The sequence below is a fragment of the Carassius carassius genome, chromosome 24, assembly GCF_963082965.1.
Source record: "Carassius carassius chromosome 24, fCarCar2.1, whole genome shotgun sequence".
NCBI lineage: Eukaryota > Metazoa > Chordata > Actinopteri > Cypriniformes > Cyprinidae > Carassius > Carassius carassius.
Window position 1 is genome coordinate 26,924,636 of NC_081778.1, and position 22,475 is coordinate 26,947,110.

Sequence of the window (22,475 nt, forward strand, 5' to 3'; positions counted from 1 at the left end):
TTGAATGAAAAAGGAAATCTACACAATCACTGCTTATGTGTCACAGAAAAATCTAAAATGCCATTTGCGTTGTAATTTATACTGTTGTGCAAGAAAATCCTTGAAAATGTAAGTGGGCACTTCATATACTGAGCTCATTTAAATAATATGTTCTTTCAGCCTCATATATTCAAACCAATTCTCACAAGTCATATTCATTTAATTTAACCAGTTCTGTCCGCCCTCAAGGGCATAGGCGCCCCTGCGTCTGAACAGTTTTCATTTGGGTCAATCAATGTTCAAAGAGCCAATCAAGGGGACGACAAGCCAGACTGAAACTGATACATACAAGAAACAACACACAGTAGGAAGATTCGACTGATGCTGATTTAGCATTTATTGCTAAGATAACAGAAAGCTGCAGACCAGTTTAACGAATTCAGTGGAAATCGAAAGCATTCTGGCGGTGTCAGCTTAAGTGCCCCTGAAGATGTTAAGTGACAGAATGTGCTTGGAATGTAACCGGTGCCAGACTGATTCAGTGTAGCGGAAGTAAAGATGACATCTGTCTGCTCATATAAGCTTCCATGTTTTATAGCGTTATACAAGGAAATATAAAAAGATTTTAAAGGTACTAAATATAAGATGGTCAAGGGAGTTGTGCAGGTTTAAATTCCTCAATTTGAGTTGAGACAGAAAACAGGAAACACAGTATTGAATACAATTAAAATAAATTCACATAACTTTTCCAAGAGTACAAATAATACTACTAATAAAATTGTATTATAAAACATTATAATAATTATTATTTTTTATTAACGTATGTATATGCATGTATTTATTTATTTATACTATGCATTACCCATAAATATGCTAAATACACGAAATATGGGGCATTTCCACAAAAATTTGATAATTGTGTGCAAATTTATTTTTATGAAATTCAGGAAACAATATGGATTTTTATGCTGTTCTAAATAAATATATTTTCTGATGCATTCTGATCTAAATTCATATATATGAATCAGTCTAATCAGCTCAGTAAAATAAAAAATACATATGCATAAGCTTAATTAGTGAAAATGAATGTGACACAAAACCTGACCTTATAATTTATTAAATCCCTCTTACTGCCATTCAAATTCAACAAATTCTTATGTCATGGACAATTCCATTCATAATCATTCTAAAGAACTGAAAGAGAGCAAGTTCTCAAATTCTAAATGTTTGAACCAAAATGAACTAGAATACTAGGCATACCATATCAAGTCAAAACATCATTTGCATGAATTATTTTGTTCAAGTATAAATATCAAACCCAACTGATTTTCCAGGACACACAAATAAACCTCTCATGCAGTTACAGCCTTGAGAACAGAAAGAGGGACGCGTCCAGCGAATGTAACTGAAATATACATATACAATGCAAGCCAAATTAAAAATTAAATTAAATTAAAAGTGGACAATCCATTATTTTGCTGAAAGCTGAAAAAATATAATTGCCAATATATGAAGTAATATAGCTAAAATCACACTGCCAGCGTAAAACCAGACTGAGCTTCCAGATCTCTGTGTGAGTGTATGTGTGTGAAAGTCAATTGGAAGAAATTTTCATTTTCCTCACATCCCATCTCCCCCCCTCCTGACCTCCTCGATGGTCTTGCAACGTGACCAGTGAACTGCGAGCATATCTGGCTTTGGTGCTTAATGCCAGACACATCTCAGTAACAAGAGGGAGCATCGGTTAAGTGCAAATGCCAGTGCTCTGTGACTGTGGCCACAATTACAGGGTGTAGAGATCTGCTATTTATTCCTGTCATCTCCAAATGTTAAATCATGCAAATTCTGGAGACAGACCTACAGAGGAATAATAAGAGATGTGTCCTTCACACTGTATGTTAGGAGCTTAAGGCTAATTGCAGCATCTCTGATTCTCATTCTGTTTGCTTGACCCAGGGCTGGCGCTACCTAGGCAGAGCAGGCGATTGCCTAGGCCAGGGGTCACCAAACTCGGTCCTGAAGTGCCGGTGTCCTGCATAGTTTAGCTCCAAACCTAATTAAATACACCTGAACTAACTAATCAAGGTCTTACCAGGTCCACTTGTAACTTCTAGCTTGTGTTGAGGAAAGATGGAACTAAACTCTGCAAGACACCGGCCCCCCAGGACCAAGTTTGGTGGCGTTATGGTGGGGCCTTAACTTTAACGGTAACATCCCCAAAACGCTAGTCCACCATGTAAAAGAAAAAAGAAAAAAAATTATGTCCAAACAAAGTAGAGCTTTTAAAGACTCTACCTTTAAGACGATATCTAGTTGTGTAAGACACATTTGAGCTTATTCTTCCACAGCTGTGTGGAGACTCACACACACTGTGTTATGAGCTCAGAGCTTTCACCGTGGAAATGCTGAATCAGGTAGTTACACAACTCTAGATCTCAAAGGACGCTGAGTCTATTTTATTGCAGAGAACACATTTCAAGCATTAAGGGTTCTGCAAGGGGGCTTAAAACCTTTCTGGCTCACAGGGAGGAATTCTCTCCCTCTGGATTTGATTTAATTTTGTATTTGAAGTTGAGATTTAATTCAAAGGCCACCAACTTTGAAGCTCCCTCACTAAGACAAGTCTCAGCTCAGGAAAGCCCATAATACATGGCAGACACAGTTCATTCTGCAGATGAATGCAAGGCATGAGAATAAACAAATGTGTATTACAGCCAATGTTTTAAGTGTATTAAAATGATTAAAAATGAGTTTCATTATATAAAAATTACATTAAATCAAAATATTATATGAGCATAGAAAAAAATAAAAAAATAAAAAATAGAAATGGAAATGTTGTCTTGTCATCTAACTGAAATGAAATAAGTTTGAGCTGAAGCACTGAACTTACAAAAACTACAACTGAAATAAAAGAAACGGGAAAATAAAAATATTAAAAATGAAAAAAAAAGTGTAAAGCACATTACACTATCATTAAAAAGTAAAATTAAAATAAAAACTGAAAATGTCAAACTAAAAGCAAAATAAAAATATTAGTATATACTATTAATATATGTATATATATAGAGACATACAGACAGACAGACAGAGACATACAGACAGACAGACAGAGACAGATAGACAGAGACAGACAGACAGACCGACAAAGACAGACAGACAGACAGACAGAGACAGACAGACAGACAGACAGACAGACAGACAGAGACAGAGACAGACAGACAGACAAACAGACAGACAGACAGACAGACAGATAGACAGACAGAGCCAGAGCCAGAGCCAGAGCCAGAGAGAGTCAGAGTCAGAGTCAGAGACAGACAGAGTCAGACAGACAGACAGACAGACAGACAGACAGACAGACAGACAGAGACAGACAGAGACAGAGTGACAGACAGACAGAGACATACAGACAGACAGAGACAGACATACAGACAGAGACAGATAGCCAGAGACAGACAGACAAAGACAGACAGACAGACAGACAGACAGACAGACAGACAGAGACAGACAGACAGACAGACAGACAGACAGACAGACAGACAGAGACAGAGACAGACCGACAGACAGACAGAGAGAGACAGACAGACAGACAGACAGAGCCAGAGCCAGAGACACAGACAGACAGACAGACAGACAGACAGACAGAGACAGAAACACAGAGACAGACAGCTTCTTAAACAGTTTTTACTTCCTCTTGAGATAGAGCAGAATTTGTGTCCGGCCTCAACTGGAAAGGACCACCTTCCATCTCAAGGAATGAATCTATCTTGAGTTAGCAGGACAAGTGTAGGACAGGTGATGAGCGACAGGACATCTAATGGGCCAAGCACTGCTTCTTCCTCACCTATCCACACAACTCCGCTCCACTATTTCCAATTAATATCCACCTCTATCAGTCACAGCTCAGACAGGAGATGAGAATGGAAGGGGAAAATATAGCAATTATTACACACCAGTTAGTTTCAGGGATTGAAAAATTCAGTCCCTGTCTGGAAAAATAGGGTGAGGGGCAGGGAACAGTTACCAACGATCATGTATTCATTATAGGAGATGTTCCAGCGCCTATGAGCTCGATTAATATTTTAGCTAGTCCACCGCACAAAAGCGTAGGCAAGAGAGAAAGAGATTTATCCGCTGTCATAATCTGATCTGAAGCACCCCCCCCCCCCCACACACTCTGCTAAACAGTATAACTTTCTGATTAATTAAACTCCTGTGGATTATGAGCATGGCGAGCCTGACTATGCTGCCTGCTGAAGTGTGGGGTTTAATGTCCTCAGCGGCTTTGCAGATAATTGCATTCGCAGGCAATAAGTCTTTGTTAATATGACGGGGAACATGGAACAAAACACTGGGAGAATAAGATATGGATCCATTACACAAAGCCGAGTAGTGTCGAGTTGTGGGAGGTGGGCAGCAGTTCATGAACGACAGTAGACCCGAAGGCTTTCCTTCCTAAATTCTCTGTGCTGAACGAACATTTAAAACCAGCACCTGAATACTGTATGAACACTAAAGCTCCTTCTGAGACCCCATTGCGCCGTATGAATTTCAAATAGGCATAACTACGCCTCCTTCTTTAATTACGGAACAATTTGAAGGCCTTTTAGCATTCGACAGCAGTAAATGAAGCACTTTTATGCTCTGAGCAATAATTTTTTCACCTATATTTTTCATCATCTTCTTCTAATGAGGCATCGTGGGAGGATTATCTCGTTTCTTTCTATTCGCCCCATTGGTCGTCCACTCTCCAGATGACCAGAGGTCACACACAGATGCTCTGTACTGATGTAAGGAAGTCTGTATTGTGACAAACAATAGGGGCAACAGGAGACTGCTGATGGACAGTTCGGCCTCCAGAGGACCTTGCTCATGTGTAATGAACCTGCAATGGCACAATGACAGTTGCCAGATTAAATCACTGCGTATCATGGGAGGAAAAGGACAGCTTAAATGAAAGCAACACCTTGAGAATATTATCCTGAAATATTTTTTAGCACTGTAAAAAATAGTATCTGGGGCTGTTTTACAGAAACCTATGTTAATTCTCCATGTAAGATTTGGAAATTTCTATTTCCTTAGCTAAGTTAAGTGAAAAGTAAATGGATGGATTCTGAGGATGTTTCTTCAATATGGCATCTGGTCCTAAATAACCTTAGATTTACTTGATAATTATAATTATTTTAATTGTTTGGTTTGCTTACTCTTCTTAAGTTCTAACAACATTCAGGAACAAATTATTCACCTCACAACCTTAAAGTTTCTTTAAGGCATAGATGGTTCCATGAAGAACCTTTAACAGCCATTGAACTGAGCTATATACTTATATAAGTACCGGCTTTTAAGGTTGAAATAATCAGTTTGTAATTTTATTGAACCATTTTTCACATTCATTTTCACTTGTTAATGAATTGAGCATATTTACAATCAACTATTTGGCAAACCAGTCCAGTTGACAAGAGCCATAAACCTCTCTAAAACCGTGCAGCAAAGCAGATGAGCATGATCTTCTGATGCTCATCTGAGAATCCATCCAACAGTGAAAGCTGAGCACACAACAATCATTCCTGGAGAAAAGCTTGTCACTGCGTTATAAACAAGAAGGGAACGGTTCAGAGGCTGACGTCTATTTGTTTGGTAATGAAAGATTATTTTTTTTCTCTAAATCACATAGGGAAGAAAATAATTTTATATGTACAGTAGCTCCTGATGCGTGAAAACATTGTAAAGGTAAATCATCTCTGGTTATCAAACACTCTTAGCTGCAGCAGCGGCAATAAATCAATACATTTGCTCTGTTGATGTGGGGTGAATGAATAATGAATAACTCACAAAAGCATGCGAATTTACAGTTAAAAACTTTAAAGGAATATAGTATCTTAAAATGATGTTGAAAGAAATGCATATTACTTTTGTTACTTACAATGATCAAGCTTGAGCTGGCCCACAGATATTTGAGCATTTCAGTGATTAAAGTCAGCATGAATTTACCTAATCTGAAATATTCAATGAAAAAAGTGGTTTAGGGCTTGATTTTATTCATTATGAACTGACTGGGTTGGAGAAGTGGTTTTTACGTACCTGGATGAAGCAAAGGTGCATTATAATATCAGTTTACCTTCTTGCAAAAAACAAAATGCAACTTTATTTAGGACAGTATTCAAAATCAGACCTGGAAATGCTATTATAAACTTAAAAAGAATCCAGGGATGATCTAACTGGCTGTTTTAGTGGATTTGCCATTATTATGCAAAGCACTGGTTACTATTGACTTAAAAGAGCATGTCAAAAGACAAACAAGTCTTAATTATAATATTTTATTCTGAGAATGTGAAGCCAAATGGTATCTTAGAAACGTAGAGGTATTTAGTGACCCAGATTGAGCATGAAATTTATGTAGAGTCCACCAAACAGCTTTTATAATCATAATTGTATGCCATTTGGCTTGTGATTTTGGTACATTAGGTCACTCTTTCAACAGAGGGAACGTGCTGTGGACTCACAGAATGATATAAACAGAAAGAAAAAGACAACAGACACTTTTTGTGTGTGTTTGATCAAAATGTCTTATGTTCACCAAGGCTGCATTTATTTGATCAACAATGCAGTAAATACAGTAATCATGTCAAATCCGATAAAATTTTAAGCACCTGTTTTCTATTTTATACTTTATAATGTAATTTATTGCTGTGTTGCCAAAGCTACATTTTTCAGCAGCCATTACTGCAGTCATCAGTGTCACATGCTTTTAGGAAATAATTCAAATATGATGATTTGGTGGAAGGTTTTTATATATATATATATATAATATGTATATATATTATCAATATTGAACATTTGAAACAGTATTTTATGAATTGGACAATGGTTGTAGTGCTTACATAGCAGGATGCTGAAGTACACAGCTATATACCAAATAAACATGTGCACAAAATAGAATTGAATTAAAATAATAAATAAATAATGTTTACTTTAGAAAAGAAACTAATTTTGAAATATAAGAAAAAATAATCTATTATGATCAATAAAGTCAAAATTGTTGAATTGACATAGAGATATAAGAATCACAATTATGAGTAATAAGGGAGCTATAATAATATTTAAAGTCACACTGGGAGAAACAAAGTCACAATTATGAGTAATAAAGTCCTACTGGAGGATATTATTATCATATTAAGTCAGAATTATGAGAAACAAGTTACAACTGTGAGATACAGCAACAACGTGTTTACACTGATTGATACATTAGTCATTACACTGGCACAGCTATCTATGAAATTAACATCTGCCTGAGACACCAGTCAATTACACACTTTAGTGGTCATCATTGAAAGATAAACATTATTGTACAAAAATATACTGCAATTGGCTTTGAGAATATTTTAGACAGCCGCTGTAAATATCGGTAGATTCTGCATTTGTCTTGTATGCTTCAAGCTGTATAACCAAACAAGGATAAAATTGTCTTAAGTATCCCAGAAATAAAACAGAGGGACATAACATCTCACAGCAGAACTGCTGCCAGGCATCTTAACAATGCTGATTCTGTCAGGAGTTCAGCAGAGGAAGGCTGCCAACTGCTCCCCGAGGAATTTTACAAGAGATTCCTTCACATAACAAATGACTGTCTAGCAATGCCTCTTTTGTGCGCGTCCATTTTCTCTTTAATAGCCATATGTTTCATTTTCCCCACTTCTTTAGACATAACCATATGCTGTCCTTTTTTATTATTTAAATTAAGGCACTGAAGTGAGTGAATGCGATCAACGATTCTTCTCATATACTAGTTATAAGATGAAATAAATGTCTCATGTAATCGCTCATTTAGTGTTTTAACCGTGAAAAGACGTCAATAAAACAGCTTGTCACGTAGCAGTACTTAAATGTACAACAGGCAAGTCATCAGTGTCCACAGCGCCTTAAGAGAAGAGTATTTAGCTAAATATTAGTCTATATATTAATTATATATTCATTCATTGATGTTCAAATTTGTGGTGAACGTCAGGAAATCTCTTAAATGTGCAAATTACAAAACCAACGAGGAACAATACATTTCAAGGTTGCTGGCAGGCACAGCTTTCTTTGTCTGTGTTTGATGGTGTGCGTTCTGTCAAATAACTTTCCAACTGAACTGTCAACAGACCCAGAGGCGGAAACAATAGAAGCATGTCACTGCAAACAATAGGTGAACTTGCAAGTTGTCAGATAATGGTTTCAGGGGTGGCTGTGTAATTTGTATATTAAATATTTCATATTTGTCCTGTTTTATTAATGTAAACTCTTCTTTAGCTGCAGGTTTATTTGCTTTAAACTGTCTTGGCACTCTTAGCTAAATCGACTTGTCTGTTCACTAATGGATAGAAGTTATTAAAGAATTTTTACACGCAACAAACCAAACACATATCATTTATTATCATATTTTAAGAGCCAGTGAACTGAGACAATCACATAAAAAGACATGATCATTTATTGAGTGGTTGTCAGAAAAAAAAGAGGTTTTTCATTAAATTATTGTTGTTGCATACTACAAAAAGTCACATTCACTATAAGCACCTAAGGCTGAAAGCAGCACAATCAGTCTTCGTTGCATATGGATCCATAATGATGTCTCACAAGTACTGCATGTAAAAGGCAAAAAGGCACACTATTTTTGCATATTGAACCTGTATGACACATTAAGAGAAATGCTTTGCAAACAATATGTGTGTGAAACAATCGGCTCTCAAGCACCCATTAAAGGTCTGGCAATTTCCAATTTGCTGCTTGGCTTAAATGCAAAATAGAAGTTGTAAATTTGCCATCCAAGCCACTTGTGTAATGGTGTAAAATTTTCAGTGCAAAAAGTTTTTTAGTGCAACCTGATGTAATGGCACTTCATCTCAGCCTTGTCAAAATACCTGAAAACTACCATCTTCTTTCAGACAAATGGAAGAGATGAGTTAAAATATACTACATTTTGAAAATCTTAGTCTGCCCCTGGCCATTACTGATAGATGCTGAGGTGACATGAATGCAGGTCAGAATAACCTTTCCTAATGGCAAAATTTATTCAGACAGACGTTTTGGGTGAGATACTAGCAGCAATTGACGATTTTCCAGCCCAAGATGTCAAACTATAATGAAACTGACTGATGAAAATCTATTATATTCCTCATTCAAGTGCTTTTTCCCCCTAATTTTTAAACATAAATGAGAATTTAGGGATACAAAAAAAAGAGAAAGGCAATGGAGCACCAAAAATAAAATAGTCTTACTAACTTTCTCAGTTTTGCTTCTTGAGTTAATGTTTAGATATTTAGATTTTATTGGAAAACAAAACATATGATTTATCAAATTATATTGAAATATACTGAATTAACAAACAATTGGATGTTCTCTTTATTTCCATTTTGGGTTCAAGTAAAGCATGTTGTTCATATGGTAGTGTATATTTTTCAGATGCTTCCCATGAATCACAAAACGGATATCACAAAACCTATAATATTCAATAAAAGCAGACAAAATTAAGTCAGGGTAAGTCATGTTTTCCCAATGAGGCCCTCAGCTGCAGTCCGTCCACTAAATACAACATCATTGACAGAGACACCACCGTAGGAAGCTCCCGCCAGTGTAAGGGGCAGATTGTGGTTGCTGATGTACTGCCTCATCTTTTCTGAAAACAAGAAACAGCACACACAAACTGTCCCTCATTAACATTATCAGGGAAAGGTTAGTGGAATGAGTTTGGGTGATAAATAAACTCACCAAGTCGTTTCCAGTGTCCTAAATGATACTGTGGAATGCAGTTCTGAAAAAAAAAAGAATCACATAGATAAAATTATTTAATAACAGGAATCACAGAGCAGAGGAAAAACTCAAAAGAAATTACATTCATTAATAAAAATAAGTAAAATAATTTTTTTAGATATGAGATTCCTGAATATCTTTTCTCTTTGTGAGAATTTTCCTCTTGCTCTATGACCATATAATGAAGAATAAGTCAGTCAGAAATCAGAATCAGAATCAGAAAGAGCTTTATTGCCAAGTATGCTTGCGCATACAAGGAATTTGTTTTAGTGACATAAGCTTCCAGTACACAGAGACAACAACACACAGACCAACACATTACAAAAAAGGAGAATTACAAATTGGCAAATAAATAAGTGTATAAACAATTGTGCTATAAATGATAATGGAATAGGATTGAGTGAGATGCAGGAATTTTCTAGGATGGAGGGTTAACAAATAAATATAAGGATATTGCACATTTATAAGCATAATTGGGGAGCATTTAACTGTTCATGAGGTAGATTGCCTGGGGGAAGAAACTGTTCTTGTGCCTTGCTGTTCTGGTATTTGCGGCTCTGAGGCGCCGGCCAGATGGCAAAAGTTCAAAGATGGGGTGACTTGGATGTGAGGGATCCAGAGTGATTTTCTGAGCCCTTTTCCGCACTCTGGATGTATACAGTTCTTGAAGGGTGGGCAGAGGAGCACCAATAATCCTTTCGGCAGTCCGAACAGTTCTCTGTAGTCTTCTGATGTCTGATTTTGTAGCTGAACCAAACCAGACAGTAATTGAAGTACACAGGACTGACTCAATGACGGCTGAGTAGAACTGTTTCAACAGCTCCTGTGGCAGGTTAAACTTCTTCAGCTGGCGAAGGAAGTACAACCTTTGTTGGGCTTTTTTCACAATGGAGTCAATGTGATTGTCCCACTTCAGGTCCTGAGAGATGGTGGTTCCCAGGAATCTGAATGACTCCACTGCAGCCACAGTGCTGTTCATGATGGTGAGTGGGGAAAGTGCAGGGGGGTTTCTCCTAAAGTCCACAATCATCTCCACTGTTTTGAGCGTGTTCAGCTCCAGGTTGTTAAGACTGCACCAGACAGCCAGCTGCTCAACCTCCTGTCTGTAAGCAGACTCGTCACCGTCCTGGATGAGGCCGATGACTGTAGTGTCGTCTGCAAACTTCAGGAGCTTGACAGAGGGGTCTTTAGAGGTGCAGTCGTTGGTGTACAGGGAGAAGAGCAGAGGGGAGAGAACACATCCCTGAGGGGCACCAGTGTTGGTGGAGCAGCTGCTTGACATGAATTTCCCCAGTCTCACTAACTGTTGCCTATCTATCAGAAAGCTGGTGATCCACTGACAGATAGAGCTAGGAACAGAGAGCTGGGTCAGTTTGGTCTGGAGGGTTGTTGGGATGATGGTGTTGAAAGCCGAACTAAAGTCCACAAACAGGATCCTCACATAAGTCCCTGTTTTGTCCAGATGTTCAAGGATGAAGTGCAACCCCATGTTGATTTCATCATCCACTGACCTTTTTGCTCGGTAAGCAAACTGCAGGGTGTCCAGTAAGGGTCCAGTGATGTCCTTCAGATAAGCCAGAACCAGTTTTTCAAATGACTTCATGACGACAGACGTTAGAGCCACAGGTCTGTAGTCATTAAGTCCTGTTATCTTGGGTTTCTTTGGAATGGGGATTATGGTGGAGCGTTTGAAGCAGGAAGGCACTTCACACAACTCCAGGGATCTGTTGAAGATCTGTGAAAAGATGGGGGCCAGCTGGTCAGCACAGATTTTCAGACAGGCTGGTGTAACGCCATCTGGGCCTGGTGCTTTTCTTCTTTTGTTCTTCCTGAAGACCTGGCGCACATCATCTTCACAGATTTGAAGAGCAGGAGGTATGGAGAGGGGTATTGCAGGAGGTGTTAATGGTTGTGTAGGGAGATGGTCAGAGTGGGTGTTGGGGGTTTCAAATCTACAATAAAATTCATTCAGGTCGTTAGCAAGTCGTTGATTAGCCTCAGTGCAAGGGGATGGTGTCTTGTAGTTTGTTATGGCTCTCAGTCCTCTCCACACTGAAGTTGAGTCGTTGGAAGTAAACTGGTCTTCCAACTTTTTAGCGTAGGTCTTTTTAGCCGCTCTAATCTCTTTGTTCAGTGTGTTCCTGGCCTGATTGTACAAGACCCTGTCCCCAGTTCTGTAGGCATCCTCTTTGGCCTGACGAAGGTGTCTGAGTTTTACTGTAAACCATGGCTTCTTATCATTGTTGAATGTTAAATAAGTCCTGGTAGGAATGCATATATCCTCACAGAAACTAATATAGGATGTTACAGTCTCTGTGAGTTCGTCCAGATCGGTGGTAGCAGCTTCAAAAACGCTCCAGTCTGTGATGTCAAAACAAGATTGTAAATCCTGCTCTGTTTCGCTGGTCCATCTCTTCACAGTCTTTACTACGGGTTTAGCAGATTTAAGTTTCTGCTTGTAGGTCGGTATAAGATGAACCAGACAGTGATCAGAACGTCCCAAAGCTGCTCGTGGAAGAGAGTGATATGCATCCTTTATTGTGGTGTAACAGTGATCCAGTATATTACTGTCTCTGGTGGGACATGTAACATGCTGTCTGTATTTTGGCAGTTCACGGGAGAGATTGGCTTTATTAAAGTCCCCAAGAATGATTAAAACAGAGTCCGGGTGTTGTAGTTCTGTGTCTGTGATCTGATCAGCGAGTTTCTGTAAAGCTGAGCTCACATGCGCTTGTGGAGGAATGTAAACACTAACCAGAATGAACGAGTGAAACTCCCGCGGCAAATAGAACGGCTTGCAGTTGACAAACTGCATTTCTAGATCAGGACAGCACATCTTCTTTAACACAGTTACATCTGTACACCACCATTCATTGATGTAAAAGCATGTCCCGCCGCCGCGCGATTTCCCCGTTGATTCTGCTTCGCGGTCCGCTCTGAACAGCTGAAAGCCCGGCAGATGGAGTGCGCTGTCCGGTATGGCGTCATTAAGCCAGGTTTCTGTGAAACACAGAGCAGCAGAGTGAGAGAAATCCTTATTTGTCCGAGAGAGCAGAAGGAGTTCGTCCGTTTTGTTGGGTAGAGAGCGGAGATTTGCGAGATGGATGCCAGGCAACGGCGTTCGAAATCCGCGCTTCCTGAGTCTGACGAGCGCTCCCGCTCGCTTTCCCCGTCTGCGCGTCCTGAAGCGCTTGATCAGCGCCGCTGCTCCTCCGATAACAATGTTCAGTAAAACGTCTGTATAATAGAAATCCGGAAAAATATGAAGTAGAAGTAGAAGTAGAGCAGCTGGTTGCTCCTCTTGCAACCACAACACCAGTCTGTCATCTCCAGCCTGAAAACAAGAGACCCTCCCAGAGCCCCCCTGTTCTGCTCACTGAACTCCCAGAACCACAGAGATGGAGAGCAGGGGCAACGTTTAAAGAAATGGACCATCAGCCCTGATTTATGGCAGAGCAGAACCACAGAGAGCTGTGAGCTCCATAAAGCGGATGCTATGCATGGTTAACTCAAGTCAGAGCTTGTATAGTAAAGATTGTTTGGCCTTTCTTCAAATGAATGTGAATTAATGGGGCCATAGTCTAGACTTCTGTAACAATTTCATTTTTCTTCCCAGATCCACCAAAGTTCAACCAAAAACTGAAAAAAAAAATATTCGTTTTACACTAATGTTTTACACCCTTTCTCTGACCCAGTGAATTGCACTGGCTAATTTTTCCATTTTACTCTCTTTAAGACTTACATGCATAACTGCTATGTTATGATTGAGTCAACATTATTTAACATTATTTTATCAACTTTATGTAACGAACAGTCTCTAACTTCAAAAGAGCAGAAAAAGTCATTTTCCACAATATGCGCTCCGTAAACTAACTTTTTTTATATAGAATATATAAATATAAAATAGTATAATATATAGGTAAAAATATAGTATTTTAAAAAATATATTATTATTAATTGAACAAAAACATATTTTTTTCATATTTGTTATTTTATAATAGCAATAACTCAAGGCTATATTCACATATCTATGTCTATATCTATCAAATAAAAAATAAAAATGATTATTGTTATTGTTACTATTATAATTATTATTATATATTTTTAAATGACTTTAAATATATTAATAATAATTTTGTTATATTTTATAAGTACTACATTCATATATATCATATATCTATCTATTTTTTAACAATATTTTACACATAAAATTTATAGAAAAAAATGTATCTTCAAATTTCCTATCATTTCATAATGGCAATAACCAACTTAAGGGTACATATAGTTTACACATATTTTATAAAAATGTTCTTCTTTTTCTTGATTAAAGTTTTTAAAGATGTAACACCATTAATATGTATATAACAATTTAATAACAATGGTTGTAATTATTTTTAGCAGTTATTTTTCCTATTTGCATACATTTTATAATTGCTATAAGCTACTTAATGCCATATTTACAGAGACTTCAGGCACTTCGCTTTGCATAGAACTCCCCTCGCCTGTGGTAAAATCACTGTAATGGCTTATTGCTTTATTTCAACACACAGTCTCACCTTGAGTAACGCGACGCAACTCCATACAGGTTGAGAGTTTACGCCCAGGTGAGAGGTCACAGCCTGGGTGGCTCGATCCAACAGCGTCTGCTTCGTCACTGAATCAGGATGCCCAAATGTCTGCTCAAACCACGCACCCCCCATCATCACCTGGAGTCAAACACACACACAGCTAGAGCACGGAGCAGCAGTGATTACACTAGACAATAACACCATTCACAGAAATGGCTTCTGTGACGATAACAGCTGGATCATCCTCACAACATCCACTAACAGGAGCACTGCTTCCCCAGCTTGAGGGAGTAGCATTATGTTATTCAGGTTGCTAAAACTGCTCAAAGCATATTTCAGCTCCTCTAATGGCACTCTGAATCTAGATGTTTCTGGCCTCTCGACTACATAGATGTTTTCAAGCAGGGAAAAACAACATGTTCTAAGCAAAGGACATCTAACTATTAAATTAATAATGATTTAAGTGGGGGAGAAATGAATAATGCAATAGCAATTTTTGTTGTTGTGAGGACCACAGAGTACCGAAGGCTATTTTTATTACCGCATGTAATATGTTCCTGATAGGGGAAGGGGGAAGAATTCATATCAGAGACTCGCAAATCGCTGATGGGGCTACTCGTTTATAGACGCATCTCTCCAGAGACCTTGTCTTTAAAGTAAAGAATGGATTTTCTTTATGTAATTTTTCTTGTCACTTTCATTTTGCCAGATGTTCTATTTTACAACACTTACATGTTTTTATTACCCTTTTATATTAAAAATAATAAAATACTTTAGAAAGACATTTTACAAAAATATCCTCAACCCCCCCCTCTATTTATTTGATCAAAAATGCATAAATAATAATGATAAAAATAATAAATAAAATAAATATATACAAATGGTAAAATGTGGCTGCAATTTAAAATGACTGTTTTCTATTTTAATATATTTTTTTTATTCTAATTCATGTGAATTTTAGCATCATTACTCCAGTCCTCAGTGTCACATGATCCTTCAGAAATCATTGTAATATGCTGATTCGATGCTCAGAAAACATTTATTATTAGTATCATCAATGTTGTGTTGCTTGACTTAGCATTTACTCACTTTTGTGACAATGTAACAGTTTGTCACTTTTGGCAAATTTAAGGTGTCTTTGCAGAATAAAACTATACATTTCTTTAAAAAAAGAAAAGAAAATTACTCTATGTAAAAGGTAAAAAAAAAAAAAAACCTTCTCAGTCTCACCGTCAGTCTAGTGGTCAATCCTCCACTCCGATTGTGTTGGGGAAAGGGAACAGAGTCATACACCACCCCCAACAGACCTGGATCTTCAGAGGAAGGCACCAAATGTCCAAAACCCTAAAATATAATATATATATATATGTGCACATATACCATACACATGCATTATGAATAAAGCCTACACACATATAAAGTTCTTTGATGCATGTACAATTAGGAAAGCTCTTCCATACAAAGAGATTATGAACTGAACAAAGCAACCAAACTTCTTGAGCATTTAATAGTTTATGGATCTGCATTATATTTTGTCTCATGCATTTAAAATCACTGAGTGAAGTCTTACAGTAACAGGAAGGATGAAGCCTTCATATTCCAAATTCACCAGAGCAACGGTTACTAAAGCGATGGATCGCAGCTCTTCCAACAGAGGTTGAGCAGCAGAGGGCAGTACAGATGCTAATGCTGGTAAAAATACACAGAAATTAGTGTAAAATCTACTTTCTATTAATGTATGTTGACTGGGTAGAGAGCAGTGTGTGAATCTATAGCGCCACAGCAATAGTGATCACATTTAACTTCAGTTGTGAGCTCGCGACGTTAACTGAACATCAGAAAATGCATTATAATGTAAATGTAAATGCATTTCTATCGGACTTTTCAGCTTGAAACAATAATTAAAAGAACTCACTAAATTAGACTTCAAATTAAGCAAAAACCAGGAAACATTTGAGTACGCCACTGTAAGATGAGTGTATTTACCAGATGCAGGTAGTGTAGAAATCACATGATCAGCTTTCAAAGAGACCCCATCATCTAGTTTGATCTATTTAAAATATATTTTAACACTCAGCAAAAGATATTCAGTCAACTCATCTTGTTTGAATGTCAAAAGAAGTTACGTCTTCCTGCTGGGCCATCATCTCACCTCCCAGCCTCCACTGTTCATGTTCAGACTCTTCACTTTGGCATGATGATGAAGCTCCACTCGTTCTCGTCTCTTCAGCGTGTCCTCCAAGGCTTCTGGGAATGCCTGCATGCCTCTTTTAAGAGACCATTGAGTCCAAGACTCTTTAGATGCTCTCTTTGCCAAGTCAGAAGGGACTACTTTAGGACCACCTCCTTATATAATATGAATACAAACAAATATTAATCAGTAACACCTTCTATGAAATTAAACAATTATGCATTGTAAAAGGTATTTTAATGTCTTATATCTAATGTATAATAAACACCAATATCTATAAATGAGTAATTATAAACAACTTACCCATAAATAATTGATATGTATTAAACTATTTAACCATGGTTAAAATACATTATAAAATCATAAAAACCTTAAAATAATAAATATTACTACCTATTCACCTTTTAAAATAAATCATGGTTACAAGAAAACATGGTTACACTATACCTTTTAAAACACCTTTCAAAATTCATTAATTCGTTATTTTTTATTTAACAAAAATTGTAAAAAAAAAATATGGAATAAAAACATTCCTGCCTTATGGTTTTAAAGGTGTAACTATGAATATATAAATATCATAATGTAATGTGGCAATTTCACAGGGGTTGAATATGTACGCAAGCAAGATACTTACGCTTTTTATTTTTCCTAAAAATATTTCCAGCGCTTTCAAATCAAATATCCATCAGTATTAAATTTCAGTGTAACATTTCTAATATGAAAGAATTGGTCAGGGGTCTGAATACATTTGCAAAGCACTGTATATATATATATATACAAAATAAATACTTTTATACCTTTATTTAGCAATGCATTTAGCAAAGACATTTATAATGTTGGGAAATATTTCAATTTCAAACAAATGCAAATAAAAAATATTAAGCATTATTATGATTACTAATAATCGTATTATTATTACATGATATACAGTATATAAGCCAACAGGATTCAAAAATATTAATCAAAAGTCAATGTTTATCATATTAATGCATTGCATGGTGGCATAGTGTAAAAAAGAAAGAAAACCAGATTCTCCAGGCCCTTCTGTGCTCTCACCTGAACCCATCAGCATGCCCAGCACAATGGAGCCCCGAGACCGCTCTGCTTCATAAAGAGGAGGAAAGCAGGACCGCATGCTCAACTGTCTGCAGTCTCCTGCAAAAACTCCTCTACACAGGCTGTCTATGGCTATATCTGCCAGCTGCATGGAGAGATACAATCAGGCGTGTTGAATCAGTTTCAGATTCTCTACTCTCGCTAAACATTTGAGATTGATTTGTCATGGCAGCAAAGCACGTCATACAGGACAAGGACAACATGGATCGTTTAATAGGTCATTGAGCCTCCATGATAAATCTCACCTCAGAACCCAGTCGTCTGGACACAAATGCATGCACTGATTCATCCTCCTCTGTCCCTTTTCTGATCAGTATCTCCTTCAGAACACTCTGAATTATGGGTCGAGAGAAAGGAGGGATGGTGCGGACAACCCCACTAGAGGAAAGGAAAACAAGATATGAAATATTTATGACTTCAAATAAGTAACTGCACACACAGTGGTGTTTCCTCTCACCCAGGTCCTGATGGCATCTTGTGCAGCTGTCCCTTCACATACAGGAAGCGGTTCTTAGACGCCACATGATCCTTTGTAACAGGCAGGATTTCAGACTCAAGACCCAACTCTGAAACCTGCACAAGAAAACAATAACTAGAACGGTGTTCCTGCTTCATAAATTTGAAGTCCTTTAAGGTAAGTACAGTTTCATTTTTAAACACATTCTTTTATTTAGCAAGGAAACATTCAACTGGCCAAATGTGACAGTAAAGACATTTATAATGTTACAAAAGATTATTACTTCAAATGTATACTGTTCTTTTGAAGTTTACACCTACATCATACATAATCCGCTGTAATGCCACTCTCTCGTGAAAGCATGTACAACAGAAAGCGGAAACTAGAGATTACAGTTTATAAAGTTTTAAATATGGATATTTCTCTTGTACAAACACATTGCTTCACTTCAAGAGGGCTTTATTAATGTGGAGTACTTTTTATGATGGATGGATGCCATTTTCTGGGCTTCAAAATCTTAACCCCCATTCATTGCCATTATAAAGCTTGGAGATTTTTTAAATAACTCTTAGACTGTATTCGTCTGAAAGAAGGAAGTCATTCACACCTACAATAACATAAAGGTGAGTAAACCATGGGGTAATTTTCATTTTTTGGTAAACTATTCCTTTAACTATTTACTGAACATAGGTTTTTATATATATATATTGTTGTTTCCTCCCTATTTTGTAAAAGCAATAAGCAATGAAAGTTTGTGAGTTACAGTAAGTTTTTAGGTACAACCAAATGCTTTTGTTAAATTGGTGGCAACTCATTTTCCAAACCAATTATAATATCAGAGATTACACGAATTTGATCACGTGAATTGAAATTCTTGAATTCATGCAGATTTCTCCATCAATTCACACATGCATACCATATTTAAAGTGTTCCGGCCGACAGCACCTGCAGGTCGCACCCCTCGTGGTCCCTGTTCAAACACGGCTCCGTCATCCCTCCGTATGGAGCTCAACCAACCCCCACATCTCCCAGATCTCTCCAACAGCACAATCTACATCAGCAGAGGTGGAGTGTGGTGTACAGTGTAAAAGGAAATGTGTTGTTATTTTGACTTAAAACGTGATCTGACCTTCAGGTTTAATGTAGCAATGAAAGAATATCTATTAAATCACAAATTCACATTGAAAACTGGCAATAGCTTTAGCAGTAATGACCTTTGTTGCTTTATCAATGATTACAAGCTGGCTAGATCACAATGCTTCAGAGCAGCTCTGAAACATGAGAAATGCATCGGGGAAAGAGTGCTTTTTTTAGGAAAGTTGCATCTGTGGTGGTAAATCAACTCTCTGAAAAGAAGTTAATACTTTGATTCAGCAAGAATAAATGATTGAAGGTCACAGTAAAGACATTTATAATGTCACAAAATATTAGAATAATATTTGCATGATTTCTGACACTGAAAAATCTGCTGAAATTTCCATCAGTGTAATAAATTCCATTTTAAAACACATTAACATTTTAAATTGTAATAATATTTCACAATATTACTGTTTGGTGTAAAGATTTTATGGAAATTATTAGCAGATACTGTACCTTGGAAACATTAGGACTCTTGCTCAGATGATGGCAGGCCGACAGACCCCCAATCCCCCCACCAAGCACAGCTACAACCTTCTGCATTCAGCTCCAAACACTTCCACACCAGCAACAAAACTGACCAATGTCTAAAACCACAATGCCTGGTCAGCTGCAAGATCATTTGTGAATAATATAACAAGCATTCTTATACTAAAGCATGCAACCTGTCCTTTCCTAATCCAAGAAAAAATAAACATTGAAGTTGAGCCACATTCAGTCACTCGGTCATACTGGACACTGAATGCATCTTTGACAGTTAACTAGACTTGAAAGATAATAATTACGAAGGGTTTTTTTCTACATTGGTATGGGGCCCTGTGGGCTTGGATGGGAGTAACAGGGTGGTGGCCCCTGATAAGGTGAAGCAGCTGTCATTTATCATATTTAAACAAAAGAGGGAAGAAACATTTATCCTCCAATACCAACTGTCCATTATCTGTTAACTGGTCAGTTAAACTTAAATCTTAAAATATAAATATATATATTAAATATGTAGAGTGTAGAGTGAGAATATTATAGAGTCAAGTCTGACAGCATATTTTACATGACGAGTCTCAAATTTTAATACAGAAACGCGACAATGCACCCTGAAAATTAACATGTATTTATTGTAGCTAACGTTACATAGAAAGAAGAGACATATTAAAACATCAATGACAATGTTTGCAGACTTTCTAACATATTTCACTTGCCTTTGCTGACATACAGTATAAACAGGAAGACAAAATGTGGAAATGTAAAAAACAACAAAAAAAAAAAAAACAAACAGAGGGACCACTAGTTGAAAAAATATGAATTACATTCATAAGAATTGAGAAAAATCGTTTGTTACCTGCATATAATTGTGTGATTTGGATAGCACGGCTTCTGCTGTTACATAAGTTACACAAGAGTCTTGTGTAGTAGTGAAACTACAAGCAAACGGCGACATGAGTGTTTCAAAATAAAAGTCCCACCCGTTTCCGCAACTTACGCATCATGTAATGGAGTACTTCGACAACTAGATGACAGAAGAGACCATGCCATTTTCCTAGGATAATGACGGTTTATATGGCTTTTATTTCATCGTTGGCTTTTCCATTCAAAATGACTGCTACAGATGTGTTGCATTTTTGTTTTTTGTTGTTTTTTTGTTGTTAAAATTATATGTAGGCATATGCATGCGTGTGTATCTTGGCTCAACTCGCCCCCAGTGTAGGGTAAATTGAGCCTAGGTAGAGGGGCAAGTTGATCCACAATGATTTAAACTGTGCCATTGATTATAAGTAGTACTGAACATTTTCACCTCATGCTATATCAAAGGAAGATAAATTATATATATAATAATATATTTTATATATATATAAATTTCAACACAAAATAAAGTTCAGATTGAAGAGTTAAAAAAACAGACTGCAATTGACCTTAGAGAACTTGGCTGATAGAACTTGACATCCCACTTATAAATGTCGCAGGGAAATACAATTTCAGAAAAACTTAAATGGGCAATTTTCATTAACAAGTGAAAAATTATTATTATTATTTTTTAAATAATATAGAATTACAGTAAAATATTACTTATAATGAAAAGATGGGGTAAGACACTGGCTCAAATTACCCCATTCCTATCATTTTAACAAACTTGTATCATCCAGCAGTTTAGAACTAACATCATGCTATCAGTTTAGATCCATATTATAGCCTCCTAAAGGCTATATTTTTTTCAGATTTGTCTGTAATTGTTCAGACACAATAAGCATGAGTCATTGAACACATAAAAATGCTTTTTTTAAACTTACCAATCATTCCAAGGGCCTCTCACAATCACATGGTATATTTGTGGTCACATTACCCATTTTGTTCAAGGTTGCCAAGAAACAAGTTCTTCCCCACAGGGTCAAATCACCCCACTCTCCCCTATATTTGTTTTTATTTGGACACATCTTTGCAGCTTTTTATTTATTTATTGCTATTCTTACAGAATTTATTTCACTGTTGACAAGTACTTTTGCTGACGAATAAACGTTTTCATCATGGTAGACGGAGGGTGATTTTGTCCTTGACAGGGTTGAGTTAAGTACTTCTTTCTTGACAGTTTAATAATTAAATGCCCAAAAGTTACATCAACTGTAGAGAGTGTTTTTCTGTGATTTATGAAATACAAATATGTAAAAAGAGAAATTGTGAGAAAGAAAAAAAACCTCTTGACACCAAGTGTGCGTTATAGGTTTCACTAGCAGGCCATAGCGTCTTTGTGTCACTGAGAAGCTAATGGACCGTACTAATTTAATCCCATGTGACACAAAGAGGCCCAGGAGCTCCCTGCGGTTCAAGAGACGGCTCTGTTGCTTTTGGTATTGTGGAGACCTCTTTGCCCACATGTCATTGTTCACACTCACACATACCTCTGCTCCGGGGTTGTAGGGTTACCTACCATAAGACTATAAGAACTTCATAGACCCTCTTACCTAAAGCACATAACTTCAGCCTAAATTATGTCCTTGTGCAGTGGACCTGCTTTGAATTTTAATTAATAGCTCTGGATTTTCTTGCAGGCTTTTAGTGTGTCATAATTCGCAAAGGAGAATGTGGTAGCGTTTAATTATTTTCTCAACCTGATTACCATGCAATAAATTACAAAAATGCATGTGTGCAAAAACAAAAGGTGATCTGTTTAAAAGTCAGATTTATTGTTTGCAGAAAAAGGTTTTTCTAAACAATATGGTGAGGATAAATTCCCAAGAGATGTTCATTTTTCTTAGCT

General features: G+C 37.0%; 1 protein-coding gene across 2 annotated transcripts; it reads right to left on the reverse strand.

Annotated features, from left to right (window-relative positions):
- Positions 1-8,726: 8,726 nt before the first annotated feature.
- On the reverse strand, positions 8,727-20,715 carry LOC132103331 (protoporphyrinogen oxidase-like). 2 transcript variants are annotated; one of them, XM_059508344.1, is made up of 13 exons: positions 20,565-20,715; positions 19,688-19,833; positions 19,011-19,145; positions 18,095-18,210; positions 17,883-18,015; positions 17,578-17,722; positions 16,483-16,676; positions 16,317-16,380; positions 15,901-16,019; positions 15,561-15,674; positions 14,319-14,468; positions 9,721-9,763; positions 8,727-9,628 (listed from the first exon to the last, which is right to left on the reverse strand). In XM_059508344.1, exons 2-13 carry the CDS (start codon positions 19,772-19,774, stop codon positions 9,495-9,497), a joined length of 1,434 nt encoding a protein of 477 aa, XP_059364327.1. In that variant the 5' UTR covers positions 19,775-19,833; positions 20,565-20,715; the 3' UTR covers positions 8,727-9,494. The 2 variants fall into 2 exon arrangements, with proteins under 2 accessions (XP_059364327.1, XP_059364329.1); XM_059508346.1 differs by having other exon boundaries at positions 19,688-19,818; positions 20,565-20,692.
- Between the last annotated feature and the right edge of the window lie 1,760 nt (positions 20,716-22,475).